The sequence below is a fragment of the Mastigoproctus giganteus genome, chromosome 4, assembly GCF_048544385.1.
Source record: "Mastigoproctus giganteus isolate SK-2022 chromosome 4, ASM4854438v1, whole genome shotgun sequence".
NCBI lineage: Eukaryota > Metazoa > Arthropoda > Arachnida > Uropygi > Thelyphonidae > Mastigoproctus > Mastigoproctus giganteus.
Window position 1 is genome coordinate 73,202,317 of NC_143578.1, and position 17,355 is coordinate 73,219,671.

A 17,355-nucleotide genomic window follows, 5' to 3' on the forward strand; every position below is an offset into this window, starting at 1 on the left:
CTGCCTCTGTGATGGGGTTAATTGGCAACCACTGTTCCTGTTCAAAGAGGCATCCGAGCATTTTATATTTAACGATTCCAACCAGGTGCGCTTTAGGTAATGGTGGGACCTGTCCACAACCACGACATCGCGGTGTGGGTCGATGTCGTGGCGGGTTGTCCAGACATGCTCGGCGATAGCTGAGTGTTCTACATCTGCCAAACGGATCGCCCTTTTATGTTCTGAGAGACGTTTCTCGAGTCGACGTCCAGTCTCTCCAAAGTAGCAGCTGGTGCAGTCACGGCAAAGGATGCGATAGACCAAACCGCTCTGTAGAAGAGTGGGGACGGGTGTTTTTACGTTGGAGATAAGAGAACGCAGTTTCTTGCCTGGGAGTTGGATGCATTTTATCCCATATGATTTTAGGATTCTACCGATCTGTTGGGACAGATTGGGGTAGTATGGGATAAATGCCCTCGTGGATGACTCGTCACTGTTGGCGTTGCTGTTGGTCGTCACGTTGTCGCGTGCGTGTAGATCACACCTGTCAAGGACGTCGATGGGATAGCCACACTTCGTAAGGTCTACTTTGACTCTGGTGATCTCTTTGCGTCTCTCATCTGCGGAGCTGGAGTGTGTCCAGGCGCGAGTTAGCAAGGTTCGGGCAGTGGAGAGGAGGTGGCCCCGCGTGTGTGCTGACTGGACGTCGACTCGAGAAACGTCTCTCAGAACATAAAAGGGCGATCCGTTTGGCAGATGTAGAACACTCAGCTATCGCCGAGCATGTCTGGACAACCGGCCACGACATCGACCCACACCGCGATGTCGTGGTTGTGGACAGGTCCCACCATTACCTAAAGCGCACCTGGTTGGAATCGTTAAATATAAAATGCTCGGATGCCTCTTTGAACAGGAACAGTGGTTGCCAAGTTAACCCCATCACAGAGGCAGTAATTCTATCCATAGACAAACGCTGGCCACGTCACCACCACCATATGTCACAGCCACAAACATCAACAAACAATTAACCACGCGCCTCACGCACCATCCTGGCAGTGCACATCTCTATTCCAACTGCCATTCATGTATTCAATCTGAAGAAGACTGCCTCCCAGTCGAAAGCTTATTAATTTGTAATTATGTTTAGTTTGCTCTGAGAAACAAAATAAATTTTCGCTCCTAAAATATTAATTCAATTAATTTATTAAAACAAGAAAAAAATTAAAATAACTCTTGCAAAACAGAATTAGAAAGAATCAGAAAATTGCAATCTTCTCGACTTCTCTGCGAATATAGTTTGATATAGTTGCATTCATAAAATCTTCATTGCCAATGACGAAATTTCACGACTTTTTCTTTTTCATTATGGCCGAATGCGCTCACCAGCCTGCGCAGCACTTTCTACAACCGATCACGAAATGTTGGCTCGGCTGTACACGTAAATTAATCACACTTGACTTATTATTATTATTAGCTATGGTGGTGCAAGGAAGCCAGAGGCTTTTGCTGCACCAGCCAAAAACAAATTTTTGAGTTACCCTGAGAGAGAGAGAGAGAGTCAGAAGCAGAAGGGAATCACCAAGAAAGAGAAGAATGATGATATCTAGCTCAGGACCCTGGGTGTGTCAAGTGTGTGTCAAGTGAGTGTCAAGTCCATACTCACCAGATATGAGCCCCTATCGCATGTATTCGAAAATTTGTTGAACAAACCATTTATTCCCACATGTACCTCTTTTAGTCTGCGCGCTAGCACAGTGGTATTGTCACCGTCCTCCCAACACCGAGTGAAAAAGACCCGGGTTGCAGACGTGGAACTTTTATTGGATTTTTTCACTCCGTGGCTGAGTTATTCTCTCTCAAGCGTAGATAGCAATGTTTTTTTTCCCCAGAAATAGGTTTGTTTCATCCAGGAAAACAGGCACATCGACAAGAGAACATAAACAATTTACAGACAAAATACACACGGTTTTATGTATTAACTTACTCGGTAACCCTAATGTAATACAGTATAATGCATATTACATTAGGGTCTGAGTAGAACGTCGATTATCCGAACTAATTATGTTATGAAATGTTATTGAAACAGTGTTTTGAAATATGAAGTATTATAAAAAATAATTGATATAGGAAATGGTTTGTAAATAACAACCAAAACGTTTTGAATAAACAATGTACAAATATTTTATATTACGTTTATTTTGAACTTACCTAATTGTTTTACATGGTTTCAACTATAAATGAATTTTTTTTTTTTTTTTTTTGTTTGTTTCACATAAACAGAAATAAACAAACACAAGCACACAAATAAGAGTATAATGAATTCGGGAAGGTTTATTTTTTTAAATATGTAACCTTGAATATTTCTTTGAACCATGTGACATTGCTTTTTTTTTTCGTGGCGAGGTCTCTCATCCTCTTTAATAGCAATATCTCCAGTTGCTCACACCACGCTATTCCAGTTTCTAGCCAGTGAAGGCCTCCGCGTGAGCGGGCCTGCTCCCTCTTCTTCTTCGTCATCAGAATCACCTTGGTTAAAGTCAGCACGTTCTTCATTCTGGAGTAATTCAAAAATTTCTTCTATGGTTAAAATATTGACAACCAGGATCATCATCGTTGTGTTTAACCATGCCACTGCATCATCTTGCCCACACTCGGAAAACGCAGGAATCCTTTGAAATAAAGTCACCAGGAGGTGACTTCATTCAAATCTTGCACATGTGTGACCGTCTCTTCGGCAGCACCCCAAAATTTGTGCCATGCCTTTTTCAGATTTCTCTCCGATAACATGTTACAGGCATCCGCTGATATGTAGCAACAATCCTTAATGTTGAGCTTCTTTGAAAACTCAACCACGCTCTCTTCATTTCTCGCTGGTAGCAGCAGGCGACGCAAGACCTGATTTTTGTACATCTCTTTTAGTTTTTATATAAAAACTTCACCCATTGGCTGCAGCAGGGCTGTAACATTTAGCGGTAAAAACCTGCCAATGAAGTTCTCTTTAATTTAATTCATTTTTTTCAAGAAGGGGTGGGATGGTGCATTATCGATAATAAACAAAACTTTATCAGCTTTACCCTCATTTTTTCGATGCCTCTTCACACTTTGAATAAACTCTTGGCTAAATCAATCGAAAAAAACGTTGAAATTCATCCAAGCATTTTTCTGTCCTTTATATCGTACTGGTAGGCACTTTACACCTTTAAAACATCTTGGATTTCCAAATCCCCAATAATAGTAAACATGTCCACTTGCATTTCTACACACCATAACTGTAACACTCTGTTTGTTAGCTTTGAAACGAGGAGCACCCATTTCACGTCGTGCTGCAAATGATTTACGAGGAGGTGACTTCCAATTAAGACCAGTTTCATCTGTATTATAATCGTCATCCTTGGAAAATCTTCTTCCTCCGCCATTTTCAGAAAAGACTTTAAAAGCTTCTGCTTCCGGAACATCACCCGATAAGCTTCTCCTTGAATTTTAAGCTCCCTTATTATTATTGTTGTTGCTTCTGTTGTTGCTCTTATATTATTTCTCCCTGATGGAGGAAGGGGGGGTTTCCAGTGCGTGACGGGTACTGCTACCCAAGTACACAGGGTGGTTTAATGTCTGGTGTTACTGTCGGTCGAGGAAATCTCTGACTATCCTACAGGTGTTCAAAATTGCGACTTTCTGGAGTTCCTTGTAGGTGTTCTCTGGGAGACCTATTGCTGCTAGATAGAGTCTTTGGTACCATTCCGGTGGTTGACACGATAATCGGGATTGTTGATAATTCTTGCATATGCCACATCTCCTTGACCTCATGTCTCAAGTTCGTGTACTTCCTAAATTTTTCCCAATGGGTTTTTTGGACATTGTTAGTGTTGGGCACCACTGTGTCAATCAGGTAGGTAGCCTTTTCCATCTTGTCTACAAGGGTTATGTCCGGTCTGTTGTGCGGGATGGTCTTATCCGTTATTATGGCGCGGTTCCAGTACAGCTTGTGGGTTCGGGTCTCTGGTACTGCCTGGAGTTCGTACTTGTATTATGGTACACTTTCTTTGGTCAACTGGTATTTCCTCGTTAGCTTCTGATGTATTATCCTGGCTACCTGGTGGTGTCTACGAGTGTACTCAGTCTGGGTGATCACCTTGCACCCCGCGGTGATCTGTTGGATCGTTTCTGAGGCCAGATGGCATCGTCGACATGTGTCACCTGACATTGCGGACTCCTTTGCGATGTATTTTTTATAGTTTCTGGTGTTGATTACCTGGTCTTGAATGGCCAGCATGAAACCTTCAGTCTCGGGGAAGACCGTCCCGCTTCTGAGCCATGCATGGGAAGCAATGGTGTCGATGTGATCTTGATGGAGGCCATTGTAGTGTCTGCCATGGAATGTCTTCATTGCCCATATTTCTAACTTCGTTTCTTGTACTGTCTGGGCAGGAGGAGTTTCCTCGCTTAGGTTGAGTGGGTATACCACTTATCTAGGCCTCCGTAGCCGAGTGGGCAGGAGCGGGAGTGCAGTAGCACACACTCTTTGAGTAGACCGGGGTTTAAGCCCCTGACTGCTGAATACGGTCGATCTGCCAACCCGCACTGGACCAGCGTGGCAGATTATGGTCCATTTCCCTCAACATGAATTGTTGAGGAGGCTTCCATCCTGCAGTGGGTTGATAATGGCTGCACTTTACTTTTACTTTTACCACTTATCTATCTTCCTTATGGCCTGGTGGAGTGGAGCTGTGTTGTTCTCGAAGTAATCCTTCCGGCTAACTATTGCTGTTTATTATTATTATTATTATTGTTGTTGCTCTTATATTATTTCTCCCTGATGGGAGACTCCACTCCGTGATGGGTACTGCTACCAAGTACACAGAGTGGTTATAATGTCTGGTGTTACTGTCGGTGGAGGAAATCTCTGACTATATTGTTAGCTCTGAAACGAGGAGCACCCATTTCACGTCGTGTTGCAAATGATTTACGAGGGGGTGACTCTTCCAATTAAGACCAGTTTCATCTGTATTGTAATCGTCATCCTTGGAAAACCTTCTTATTCCGCCATTTTCAGAAAAGACTCTTTAGGGACTCACATCTGGTGAGTATGGGCTTGGCACACCCAGGGTCTTGAGCTGGATATCACCATTCTTGGTGATTTTCTTCTACTTTTGACACACACACACACTCTCTCTCTCTCTCTCTCTCTCTCTCTCTCTCTCTCTCTCTCTCTCTCAGGGTAACTCAGGATTTTTTTTTTTTTTTTTTTTGGCTGGTGCAGCATAAGCTTCAGGCTTCCTTGCGCCATGTAGCTAATAATAATAATAATAAAAAGTTTCTGCTTCCGGAAAACATCACCTGATAAGCTTCTCCTTGAATTTTAAGCTCCCTTATTATTATTATGTTGTTGTTGCTCTTCTATTATTTCTCCCTGATTGGGGGATTCCACTCCGTGACGGGTACTGCTACCAAGTACACAGGGTGGTTGTCGGTCGAGGAAATCTCTGACTATCCTACAGGTGTTCAGGATTGCGACTTTCTGGAGTTCCTTGTAGGTGTCCTCTGGGAGACCTATTGTTGCTAGGCTGCTAGGCTGTCTTTGGTACCATACCGGTGGTTGACACGATGATTGGGATGGTTGATACTTCTTGCATATATTATTATTATTATTATTATTATTATTATTATTATTATTATTTAGTAATATTTAGTAAATATATGGGCACAAGCAAATAAAACAGAAATAAGGGCAATAAACAACTTAATGAATAGGATTCTGAAACTTTTAATGGGGAAAAACTCTTGGAATGACCTGAACAAGAGAAGGCAATTTTTGTTGAAACATAAAATACTGTATCCAGTTCAAAAACTGAAGTTAAATCTATTCTTAAAAAATCTTAACACTATTTTTGAAGAGTCGATTCTGCAAAGAAATGGCTCAAAATTTAAGGAACCCAAAAGCAATTACTTTGCCTCACCCTAGGATACTAAATAGATTTGGAGATAGGCACACAATGAATATAATAAACAACTTGTTGGCTTGTTGGCTGGCATTGATTTCAGGCTCAGGAGAAGTTACCCCATCTCCAAATTAAAATTCCTAATAAGAAAATTCTTGATACTCAATAACACAGTAGATTAGAATTGATATGCAGATAAACTACTTCTGTTTACAGTGTGGAATATACTATGTGTAGTGACTTCATAGTCTTTTCTGTAAGATAACAAATTTGTACAAAACTGTTGTAAAGGAAGAATTACAACTTGTTGTCAAGAAATTTATTTTTCTTAACAAGTTCATTTATTGTAAACGAATTCTCTTGATAAATAAAATTGTATTGTATTGTATTGTATTGTATTATTATTATTATTATTATTAATAATAATATTGTATTGTAAACAAATGCAAATGATAAATAAATTTGTATTGTATTGTATTGTATTGTATTGTATTATTATTATTATTATTCTCTTAATAAATTCTCTTATATAAAATTCTCTTAACGAATTCTCTTAATAAATAAAATTGTATTGTATTGTATTGTATTAGCCATATGGTGCAAGGAAGCCTGAGGCTTATGCTGCACAAGCCGAAGAAAAATTCCCGAGTTAGCCTGAGAGAGAGAAGTAGAAAAGAATCACCAAGAAAGAGAAGAATAATGATATCCAGCTCAGGACCCTGGGTATGCCAAGCATCACTCACAAGATGTGAGCCCCTGGGGGAATACCGCGGCGAAATTTGAAATTTTTCAGTCATCCTGTACTGGCTTTAAATTCAGATGGGCTTTTAAACTTTTGATTCAATTCTAACGCTTTTTCGCATAACAGAGGTCCAGGAATAGGGTTGCCTTGACTTCTCTTTTATAGAAACCATAAACAAACTGAGTCTTCTAATTTTTCATCACTAGCTTTTTTCATAGTTTTCCTTTTTCTCTCTCTCTCTCTCTCTCCTTCTATTGATTGACAACACTGCGGTTTATTTTGCCTGTAGACGCCATTATTCACACAAAGGGCGAACAGTATTAAAATGAAAAAGCAAAATGACACAGTATTTCACATTGAAATAGCCACGAACAAAAACTGGAACACTGAGCGATTAGGAACAAAACGCCTGAAATAACCTCAGACTTCTGTGAAAGCTAACCGCTCGCACCCCCATCCCCACAAACCATACTCCCGCGCTCACAACGGACAACGGTACAACAGACGAGGTCACGGGAGATTATCCTGGGTCCACACAGTAGTTAAAGCCAACGTTTGATTTTTAACTCCTGTAATGACAAATTAAGACCATTTCTATGCTAGCCTATACTGCATATATCTTCAAATAAATAATCAAATAAACAAATGCATCAAGCGGCAGGAGTTTTTATGCTCAATATTTGAGCATAAAAACCAGTGCACTAAAAGTAGATACTGTAATTTATTTATTTTGGGGAGTGGTGGAGGCGGTGGTTCGGATAATCGACGTTCCACTGTATGTATTTATTTTATTATTTTATTTTATTTATTTTTTTTTTGTTTTGCACCACCTTTCAAAATATTCTGCCAGCGCCCATGTTTCCCACCTTAATAACCAACCAAAACAATGAGCATGTGAGCGCTAGCCAGGACTACAATCAAGTTTAATTAACTCTAAAATGTAATACTGTACTAGAAATGTCTCAATGTCAAGAAACATATATCAATACAGTATTATATAAAACAAAAAAAAATGCATTTTTGATAATAAATACAGTACACGAAACTGATGGTTCTATTTTAATTATCAATAAAAACAAAAGTAAGTAAATAAATAAATTTTGTTCATATTCAGGGTTGGATACATTGGATTAGAAGAGTTCACATTATAAATACAAGAACATCGCCCCTCAGCAACACGTGAGTGAGAAACCACAATCAATTCAAACACCTGTATTACTGTACCTTCGCATTCTGACCAGTTAGTTATGGCGGCATTACACGTCTTAAGTACTACCGTGATAGTACTTTAGACATGCTTATCCTAGCGGGTAGCACGGTAGTTACAGCGCGCGATGGTCATGGCCAGCCGCAGAGGTGGAGGCACTCCGCTAGCAATACTGAGAAACTAGAAATATATACATGGTTACCACAGGAAACGCAGGCAAACATCATGGGAACACCTAGTTGTCACAACCGGAAACACCGATTCCTGCGGTGTAGTCTATAAAATCACAACCAACAAACTTCCTAGAGGGGCGATAATGACAGCAACCATAACCGCGCAAGGTAACATAACAACATCATGGGACATATCGATCAATAACAATTATTCAACCAGAAATGGATCCGAGCACAAGTCAACAACAGCAACTCTGCCAGGACAAAAGTATATACAGGCCAGAACATCAAGAGCCGCTCTTCACCACTGAGGAGCTCCACGCTACAACTAGTAGACCCCACAACAATAAATGTCCAGGACCAGAGATCATAAGGAAAACTGTGGAGCATACCTCATCCTCGAGCTGTTCAACCACTGGCTGCAGACAGAAGTCTTCCCCTCTGATTGGAAGACAGCTAACATACGCCTGATTCTAAAAAACCCAACCAGGCCTACAGAAATCCCATCTTCATATAAACCGATTGCTCTTTTATCTGTGCTAAGCAAGATTTTCGAGTACCTCTTACACAGTAGAATTACATTATAATGCAGCAAATTTATCCTCTACAAGCCAATATGGTTTCGAACAAGTATGCTCAAACGGTTGACGCACTCCAGAATGTCCTTACAACTGCCACAAACTCCAATAGAAAATATTTCCTGATTATTACCATAGACTTTGCTGGGGCGTTCGGCTCATTCTGGTGGCCGAGCATCTTCAGCCGTCTACGACGTGCCTGTCTTCCCGGAAACCTCTATAACACCATAAGCTACAGCAAGAGAAATAAATGTCAATGCACCATACTGCAAAGTCAAACGCCAGGTTTACAGGGGGGGGGGGCTGTCCCAAAGGCTGGGTACTGGGGCCGCTCCTTTGAAATGTCGTATTTGATGACTTCCTCACCACTAACCTGAATGAAGTTATTTCCCAGGCCTATGCAGATGATTTGATCCTGGCTGTGTCTGCAGACTACAGAGCACAACTAGAAAATTCTGCAAATCAGGCTCTCTCGAAATTACAAAACTGGGCAAGGGATCACAATCTTCAAATCTCTCCAATGAAGACTAATTCTATCTTACTCAAAGGCTCCCTCAGAAGACGTCCACAAATCTTAATTTGTGGACGTCTTCAAGAGGGAGCCTTTAAGATTAAGATAGACGAGACCACAAAAGTTTCACTACTGAATTGATATATATATATATACCTGTCTCACAGTGGTACCAGGACTATTCGTCCCCACCAATTATCATGTAGAGAAAAAAAAAAAAACCTTTAATCACATCGGCCTGAAGTGTAAATGTGTATTTACCAGGCCTCTCTGCCATCGGGTGGCAGCCACCAATGGGCAAATACCACTCGATGAGCGCCCTAGCACAAGGAGCCGAACCTGGGTCTACTCCTATGTCAGTGCTAACATAGCATCAGAAAATCCCGCACCCACCAGTGGCCGTGCAAAACCGGCAGGTACCCGCAAAATCCAGCTCCCAGCTCGCCCACACCCGAGAGCCAGCAAAAAAAAAAAAAAAAAAAAATTTCCTGCATCTGAGAAAAGAAAACAAAAATCAGATGCCAACAATCCAACTCATCGATTGCATTGTGCACATATTAGCCAGCAAGCAGATTGCAATTGAGAGCCAGCAAATAAATAAATTTAAAAATAATAATAATAAAAAAAAACAAAATAAATAAATAAATAAAAAAATATATATAAAAATAAAAAATAAATAAAAAAATTTTAAAAAATAAAAAAAAAGTCACATCCCCTGGAATATAAATCCAAACTGCTACAGTTACCCCGAAACTACAGGCCAGCAAAAATAAAATAAAATAAATAATAATAAATAAAATAAAATAAATAATAATAAATAAAATAAAATAAATAATAATAAATAAAATAAAATAATAAAATAATAAATAAAATAAAATAATAAAATAATAAATAAAAAAATATATTTTTTTTCCTTCTCTTTTTACGGCTCAGCAAAACCAGAAGTTGACATTACAGGGAAAGACATCTGTCTCCGCTTATTAATTAAAGACCAATCTTGCAAAATCTTGCGGGGCATTAAAATACCTTCTATTTGCGAGGTATAATTTTTCATTTCCAGGACTTAATTCAACAACAGTATTTCTTAAATTTTGTCTGTAGTGCTCATGAATAATGCATTCACACAGCACACGATCCCAGGTTTCAACACACGTACAGTAGCAAAACGGGTCAGGTTTTAACCCAAAATAATGCAGTTTATAATTAAAAGATCCATGTCCTGTCATAAAATACGAGGTTTCCATTTCTAGAAACAACCAGCTGTTTTTTTCCTTATCACAGACAAAGTTAACATCTGGAAGTGAAATACCTAGGAAAAATCCTCGACTCAGGTCTTACATTCCTCCCATATTTGAAACACTTGCAGACAAAGTTAAGGAACAATATTGCCTTGGTCGCCAGAGATACGCGGCGGGATTGGGCCTCAACCGCCGCACTCTCTCGCTGTTCTACAGAGCAGTATTTCTACCGGCGATTACATACGCTGCAGGGATATGATATCAGAGAGCGTCTGCGCGGGTAGCACGTAGTATCGTCACCGTCCTCCCCACACCGTGTGGAAAAGGCCCGGGTTCGAATCCCGTCGATGACGCGAGGAACTTTAGTGGGGGGGTTCTCCCCCAAAAACTGGGGTTTTTTCGTCCAGCAAACAGACAAATCGACCAGAGAACACACGCAATTTACAAACAAAATAAATATTGGTATATGTAATCATTTACAGGGGACCCTAATATCATAATTTGGGGTTTTTATTTTTTTTTTTTGGTATCCGAGAGCAAAAACAGCAGTAAATAGAAAGAAGCTCGAAATTATTCGAAGATTTATCCTTCTTATCATTACCCGTACTGTAAGCATGACAGTACGGGTAATGATAAGAAGAATATGCCCTTCAGGTGCTGGCAGGTGCCCTCCAGGTGCTGGCAGGCGCCCTCCCTTTGGACCTGGAGCTGATACGATGCGAGTTCCTCTACCAACTATCAAAAGGCACATCGGTGACCTTCATGGAACATACCATTGATCCCACTAACAACTTGAAGGCTAAAAAGAAGTGCCTTACCCTCCATTTACAATAAACCTGGCAAGATAGATGGGCTAACTCCACTAAAGGAGACATCACTAGGAAATTTATTCCACATATCAACAAGGTATATCCCAAGTCTCCTTCATGGTTCACCCCCGGCCTGAACGCAACTTTCATGCTAACAGGTCACGGATCCATCAGAGCCAAGCTTTCAAGTCTTGGAATTATTGATGATCTCCTCTGCCACTATGGAGAGTTGGAGTCATCTAATGTATGACTGCCCTTTGTATGAGGACCTTTTCTGCATTCTGATTACCAGAATTAACTTCAATCCAAAACACCAGCGACAGAGTACAAGGCCTTCTCGCAATACTGCCAGGAACTCTTCACAAGACGATTCCTGCCACTGGAACGACAACATACACCTAACTTGTCTTGCCCAAATTCAAGCAGGACGGCTAACCTGACTACCATCAATATTTGGACGGGCCCTCTGTCCCATGAATGACTTAACACCGTTTTGCACCTTCCTGATTTAGACTCTTCACTAACTCTGACATTATGCAGCACTGCTAACCCAGCGACTAAATGGACGGGAACCCTGAAACCGCTCCCAAGTCAGACTGCAGTGAACGTACATCTATAACTTTGACTTACCAGACGGGAACCCCAGGAGAGATCTGAACTAATAGTGACACAGTCCAGTGATAACCACACACCTAACGACCAGACCTGAAAGCTCTGAACTTGCAGTGACCACTATACATTGGACAGGACACACGATGTACAGTCCCAAATGTGACCACAAGAACTGACATATCAGATTCACTAGACTCTGACAAAGAGGATGGGACCTTCGTCCCAGATGTGACACTCCAGCACATCTTAGCTGCTGCTATTAGGCTTTCCTTGCCACACTCCCTTGAGTGGTCCTTTGCCTCCACTCCCCGGGCGGAGGGGGAGGTAACCCCTATCTCCTCCCCCTCGCCCCCTTTCCTTCTGGTGGGGCATGGGTCTGCTCCACTGTTTTGGGTGTCATCTTCTATATGGATCCCCTTATCTCTTGTATTTCCCCCCTAGCCGTCAGTCTCCCCCTCTAACTTACAACTAGCGTCCGAATTATCTCTAAATTGCTTGAGCCTTACACCCAAAAACTTAATAACAACATCAAATCGCATGATCAGTACTCCTTTTGGCTGACCCCTGTCTATAGCGTTTTTTTAGGTCCTAGCCTCAGGAAATTAACTGGCAAGACCTGCCAGAGTAAATAATTATAATACTGGTGTACCTGGTCTGCTTCCACAGAGCGGAGTGTGGGCAACGTTGGGTTCCATTAGGGGACCCAGCGGCTACATGACCAGAGGAACAACGTACACGACACTACAGATATACGAAATCCATATACCTTTAAATCTATGGCATTGGCAGTGTTCTGGTTCACACCCACAATATATACTACGCGGAGATGGGGGAAGCCCCTGGTGCCGTTTGACACTAAACGCGCTCTACATTCTGTCCTTCATCACCGTGTACAAAAGGCTCGAATTCGAATTCTGTCAAGATGGGAAGGATATTTATAGGTTTCTTTTTCACACCTTGGACAAGTTAGTCAGTATACAAGAAAACATCGGAGAAACTCGAAATTTCCCATCCATAAAATCGTGAATGAAAAACTGACCATAGAATAAAAAGATTTACAGACAGAATGCTCTGACGCTATCAAAAACGAAACAAATAAATAAACAAAAGGCATTATTTTCTGGAATTTTCATTTGGAAAACTGTCGATTAATTCAATGAATTTTGTTTTCTAAATCAATATTTATTTCCTACTATAAGAACTCATCATTTAGTATATTGTTAGAACAACTCTCTGTTTGACCTCTCAAAAACCAAGAGAGATCACTCACCACTTACCAATAGGCTATTAATTTAAAAGATTTTTAGTACTGTGCTTTTGTTTTGTTATATAGCGTTATAATGAAAGCAAATTGATTTTCTTCGAACGTTTTATAGTTACACAAATTTAACGTTAATTAGGCAAATCACTTTATAATCTGCAAATTCAATTTTCCATTCACTCAAGCAGTGCATCAGAGATGATCGCGCACTTGGTGAAGATTTCACCACAGAGCTTTAGTTTTATTGACCACTTTCAACTGAGCACACAGTAACTATACAGTTATTTTGAAATTAAGTCTTGGAATAATGATGAACGGCCGGGTGCACCCCTCTTCATATTTTTGATAGGGATACCGTAACTGCACAGCAGTACCGAAAACAGATCCCCGAACCATACGTGCGACTTTTTAGGGGTGAGGTTGGCCCAGATTTTCTTTTCGTGCACGACAACGCCACTGCACATAGAGCTCAAGTGGTGGAGGAATATCTTGAAACTGATGATATCCAAAAACTGCCGTGGACGGCACGATCATCAGACTTAATCCGATAGAACATGTGTGCCCTTGGGCGCCGCACGCCATGCCGACAGCCAAATCCTCGATACTTGGTGAGGTAAGGTGTAAGAATGGGATTTGTTGCTACAACTCACCGCTGTGAAGTCTGTTTAGCCATTGGAGGGGATCATACGCCGTACTGATGTCATGTGACCACACTTTCGAGCATCTTGTATCGACTTTGTAATGTGACCTTTTTGGTAATGCTTATACAACCCCTATAAATGCCCCTTATACCTGTTCGAAGTTTCTCGCTGCTCTCTCTCTCCAGAGTAATTCAGATTTGATTTTTTTTTTTTTCGGCTGGTGCAGCATAAGCCTCAGGCTTCCTTGCACCATATGGCTAATAATAATAATAATAATAATAATAATAATGTCTGAATTTTGGCCGAAAATCCAGAAGCATTCTTTGTGCAATGTACGGTGCATAGTTTGAATTTGTTACTAGGAGACATGGCCTCAACTGTGCAGATAGCGATGACATTCTTTGGAACAATTCAAAAATTATATACGATATTTACCGAGTCTGTCCAAAGAAAACACATATCAAATTTAGCCTTACAACACTCTCGGACACACGATGGGAATACCTGCCGACTAAATGCTGTTAAAGCAATTAGATTTAATTTAGACAATATACGAGATGCCCGAGAAGAGTTAAGTGAAACAACAGAGCATCGTCAAATAAACAGCGAATCGCGGTCTCTGGCAGAAAATGAAATTAATTTTTAATTTGCGATGTCCACAGTTATTTCGTATGAATAGTTGCTTGCTGTTTCATAATGTTAGCAAAAAACTTACAAAAAATAGAAACAGATCAAGTTCGGCTATTTCACTTTAAGGCTTAAATTTTCTTCTTCTTTTTTTTTTTTTTTTTTTTCATTTTAGAGAAAATGGTTTTTCTAAATCAAAAGAAACTGCTTCTGAAATATGCCAAAAAAGCGAAATTCCAATAAAATATAAGGAAATTGGAACAAGGAAACGAAAACGTTTGCATGACTATGAAGGAGAAGATTAAATTGCTATCACTTATATCGCGATTTTCACCGTCTCTTAAAGCAATATCTAGATTCATTCAGTATTTCTTAAATTCTTCTTTCAAAAATTTGGTTAGTCTTTACAATCTGGTATCCCTTCCAATTGACCGTTGCAAATAGCAGTGATGACATTCCTAGCCCGCTATGGTTAGCCTTGGGGTGTTTATCCCCACCTTCCCGCTGTTTTAATTAAAATGGGAAAACAAGTTCCCGATTTTAAAACAGCGGCAGGGGGGGGGGGGAGATAAACACCCTAACTAAGACTAACTATTGCGCGCAAGGCATATCAATCAGAAGGGTGTACCAGAATATAAAGACTAACCAAAATTTGAAAGAATTTATTTTAAGAAATACTGTATGAATCTAGATATTGAATCGAGACGGTGAAAATCGCAATATAAGTGATAGCGATTTATATGATGAATTTAAAATATTTTGTTATATTTTCTGCGATAACGACAATTTATCATATGCGGCCTCATTGCAATTGTTTGAACGTGATATGCAAAATTCATGGTTCATTTTCGAATCTAAGTATTGCTTTTAAAAATTTTATTGACAATTCCAGTTGCTACAGCCTAAACAGAGCGAAGTTTCTCCGAATTTAAATTAATAAAAAAACTATCTAAGAACTACAATCACTCAAGAAAGGTTGTCTAAATTGGCATTACTGTCAACAGAACACAAATTATGCGAAAATCTTAATTATAACAACAAATTAGTGATTTTGCTGAAATGAAGGCAATAAAAATAAATTTAATGGAATAAATATATAATAATTTATGAATTGTGTATGTCGTTATTTTATTACTCATCCAAACATCGCCGGGGCCCATCAAGAACACCCAGACATGTGCAAAATAATTAAATTCAGTCGTCTTTGATATTTTGCCCGACTTTCAGCCATATAAAAAAAAAAAAAAACTTTACACAAGTCTTTCGATTTTGTCGTTATGAAGGTATATTTGTCAAGGTAGGAGGATAGAACATGTTTTATTTAACAGTTTGTTAGCTTCATTTATAACTTTTAAATATTTAGACATATGGTATGTGGGCCTCCATTTGTACCCTTGGCTCGGGTCCCGCAAATGTTAGGGGCGGGCCAGCTGTTTTCTCTCCCATCCAGTTTCGTCGCTTGACAGTGACGATGTTTATATCAGCAATTTTGGCACATCGGGAGACTCACAGGACCCTCCTTCCTCATTTTGATTTCTTGTTTTAATAAAAATGCGGCCGTCCAAAAGACATACAAGATACAAGATGCAAGTATTTGCGCAGGGAATAATTTCGTACTGCATATATCATCCTGTGGAATTTACAACATTCTTATTGAGAAGAGATAATGTTGCTGCAGTTCAAGATATCCTAAACTGACATAACAACAAATACAAAAGAAAAAAATATGAAAGCACTGGTGAAGAAAATATGAAAGGTGCAGCGAACTTCGCAGTATTTGAGTCACTTGAAAAATATCGAAAAGAACCTCCGTAAGAGTTTTGCATATTTTTGGCTCTTATCTCTTATCTAAAGTAACTTAGCAATCTTTTAACTACAGAAAAAATAACTGGTTTGTCATCTATGTGTGCGTTAATAGTTGTCTATACATTTATATTTATCTATCTTTATTTATTTATTTATTTATTATATTTATCTATTTATTTATCTACATAAAAAATATATATTACCGATTCACCAAAGATAAATTTCATTAAGCCTAAAATGTATAAAACACACAATCAATACTTTCTTTCAAGAAAATTCCTTTGTAAAGGTTAATGACACTCATATATGGTTAAACAAAAATAATGAATATTGTGCCCAACAAGTCATCTTTTTTGTTTTTTCCCCTTCTCAAGAGTTGAGCATGTACTAAACGTTAGAACATTTCGAACTGCTGTCATATAAGAACAGTTTATGGAAAAATTCAACAGCATCATAACTGGATGATATTTTATACTTATCGCAGAACAAACAAAACTTTTTGCTTACCCATTAGTAAAACTCCTGGAAGTATAAGTAACCAGATTCTTGTTGTTAACATTATTCTTGATAAAGCCTGTCGAATTCAACAAATTTCAACGAAGATCACTAAACTTTTTTGAAGTATGAACTAGAATTCTCGCGATGTTAGCATGGACGTCGTTTAAAAATTTCCATTGTTTGAGCAACGTCACGCTTTGGGCTGAAAATTTATAGAAGATAATATCACAGATTATACAGGGACCAATCCTACCTTGAACTTCAATCTGGAATAACACATCAAATGAAATATTTTTTCTTTCACTTTATTCTTCCTTTTCTTTTTTTTTTCTTTTTTTTTTTTTTCTTTCTGCCGTGAGCGGGTTTAAAATAGCTCCATTTTTTTAATGGAATAGCCGAACTTGGAGATAAATCACAACCTTCATCTTTAAAGATGGCTAATCTAAATAAACTATATGCAAAAAAGAAGATGCACCACACTTGAATTATTAACCGAATGTTTTAACACCTCTGAAATCAGTAATTTTTTGAAAACTTTGATTTATTCTTCATAAAGACATCTGTTCTCTTTCTGTTATGAGCCTGCTATTTACAAGCATGCACCTGTTACAGCGTGCTTCAAATAAAGAGGGTGTGCTTTCGCGTCCGGTGGAATTCGTACAGAACTGGCCATCTCAGTTAACCCAGCTAAGGCACGAACTTGCGCATGGTACGCTGTGATAACATGGTGTCATATT

The 17,355-nt window shown here is 39.4% G+C and overlaps 1 protein-coding gene across 1 annotated transcript in view; it reads right to left on the reverse strand.

The window, feature by feature from the left end:
* Positions 1 to 16,860, reverse strand: part of LOC150086832 (uncharacterized) — a 163,481-nt gene extending 146,621 nt beyond the window's left edge. Inside the window, exon 1 of the mRNA XM_090372774.1 lies at positions 16,628 to 16,860. Within this exon, the coding sequence (XP_090228900.1) occupies positions 16,628 to 16,679 (52 nt within the window). The 5' untranslated portion in view covers positions 16,680 to 16,860. The remainder of the gene's footprint in view (positions 1 to 16,627) is intronic.
* Positions 16,861 to 17,355: the final 495 nt, after the last annotated feature.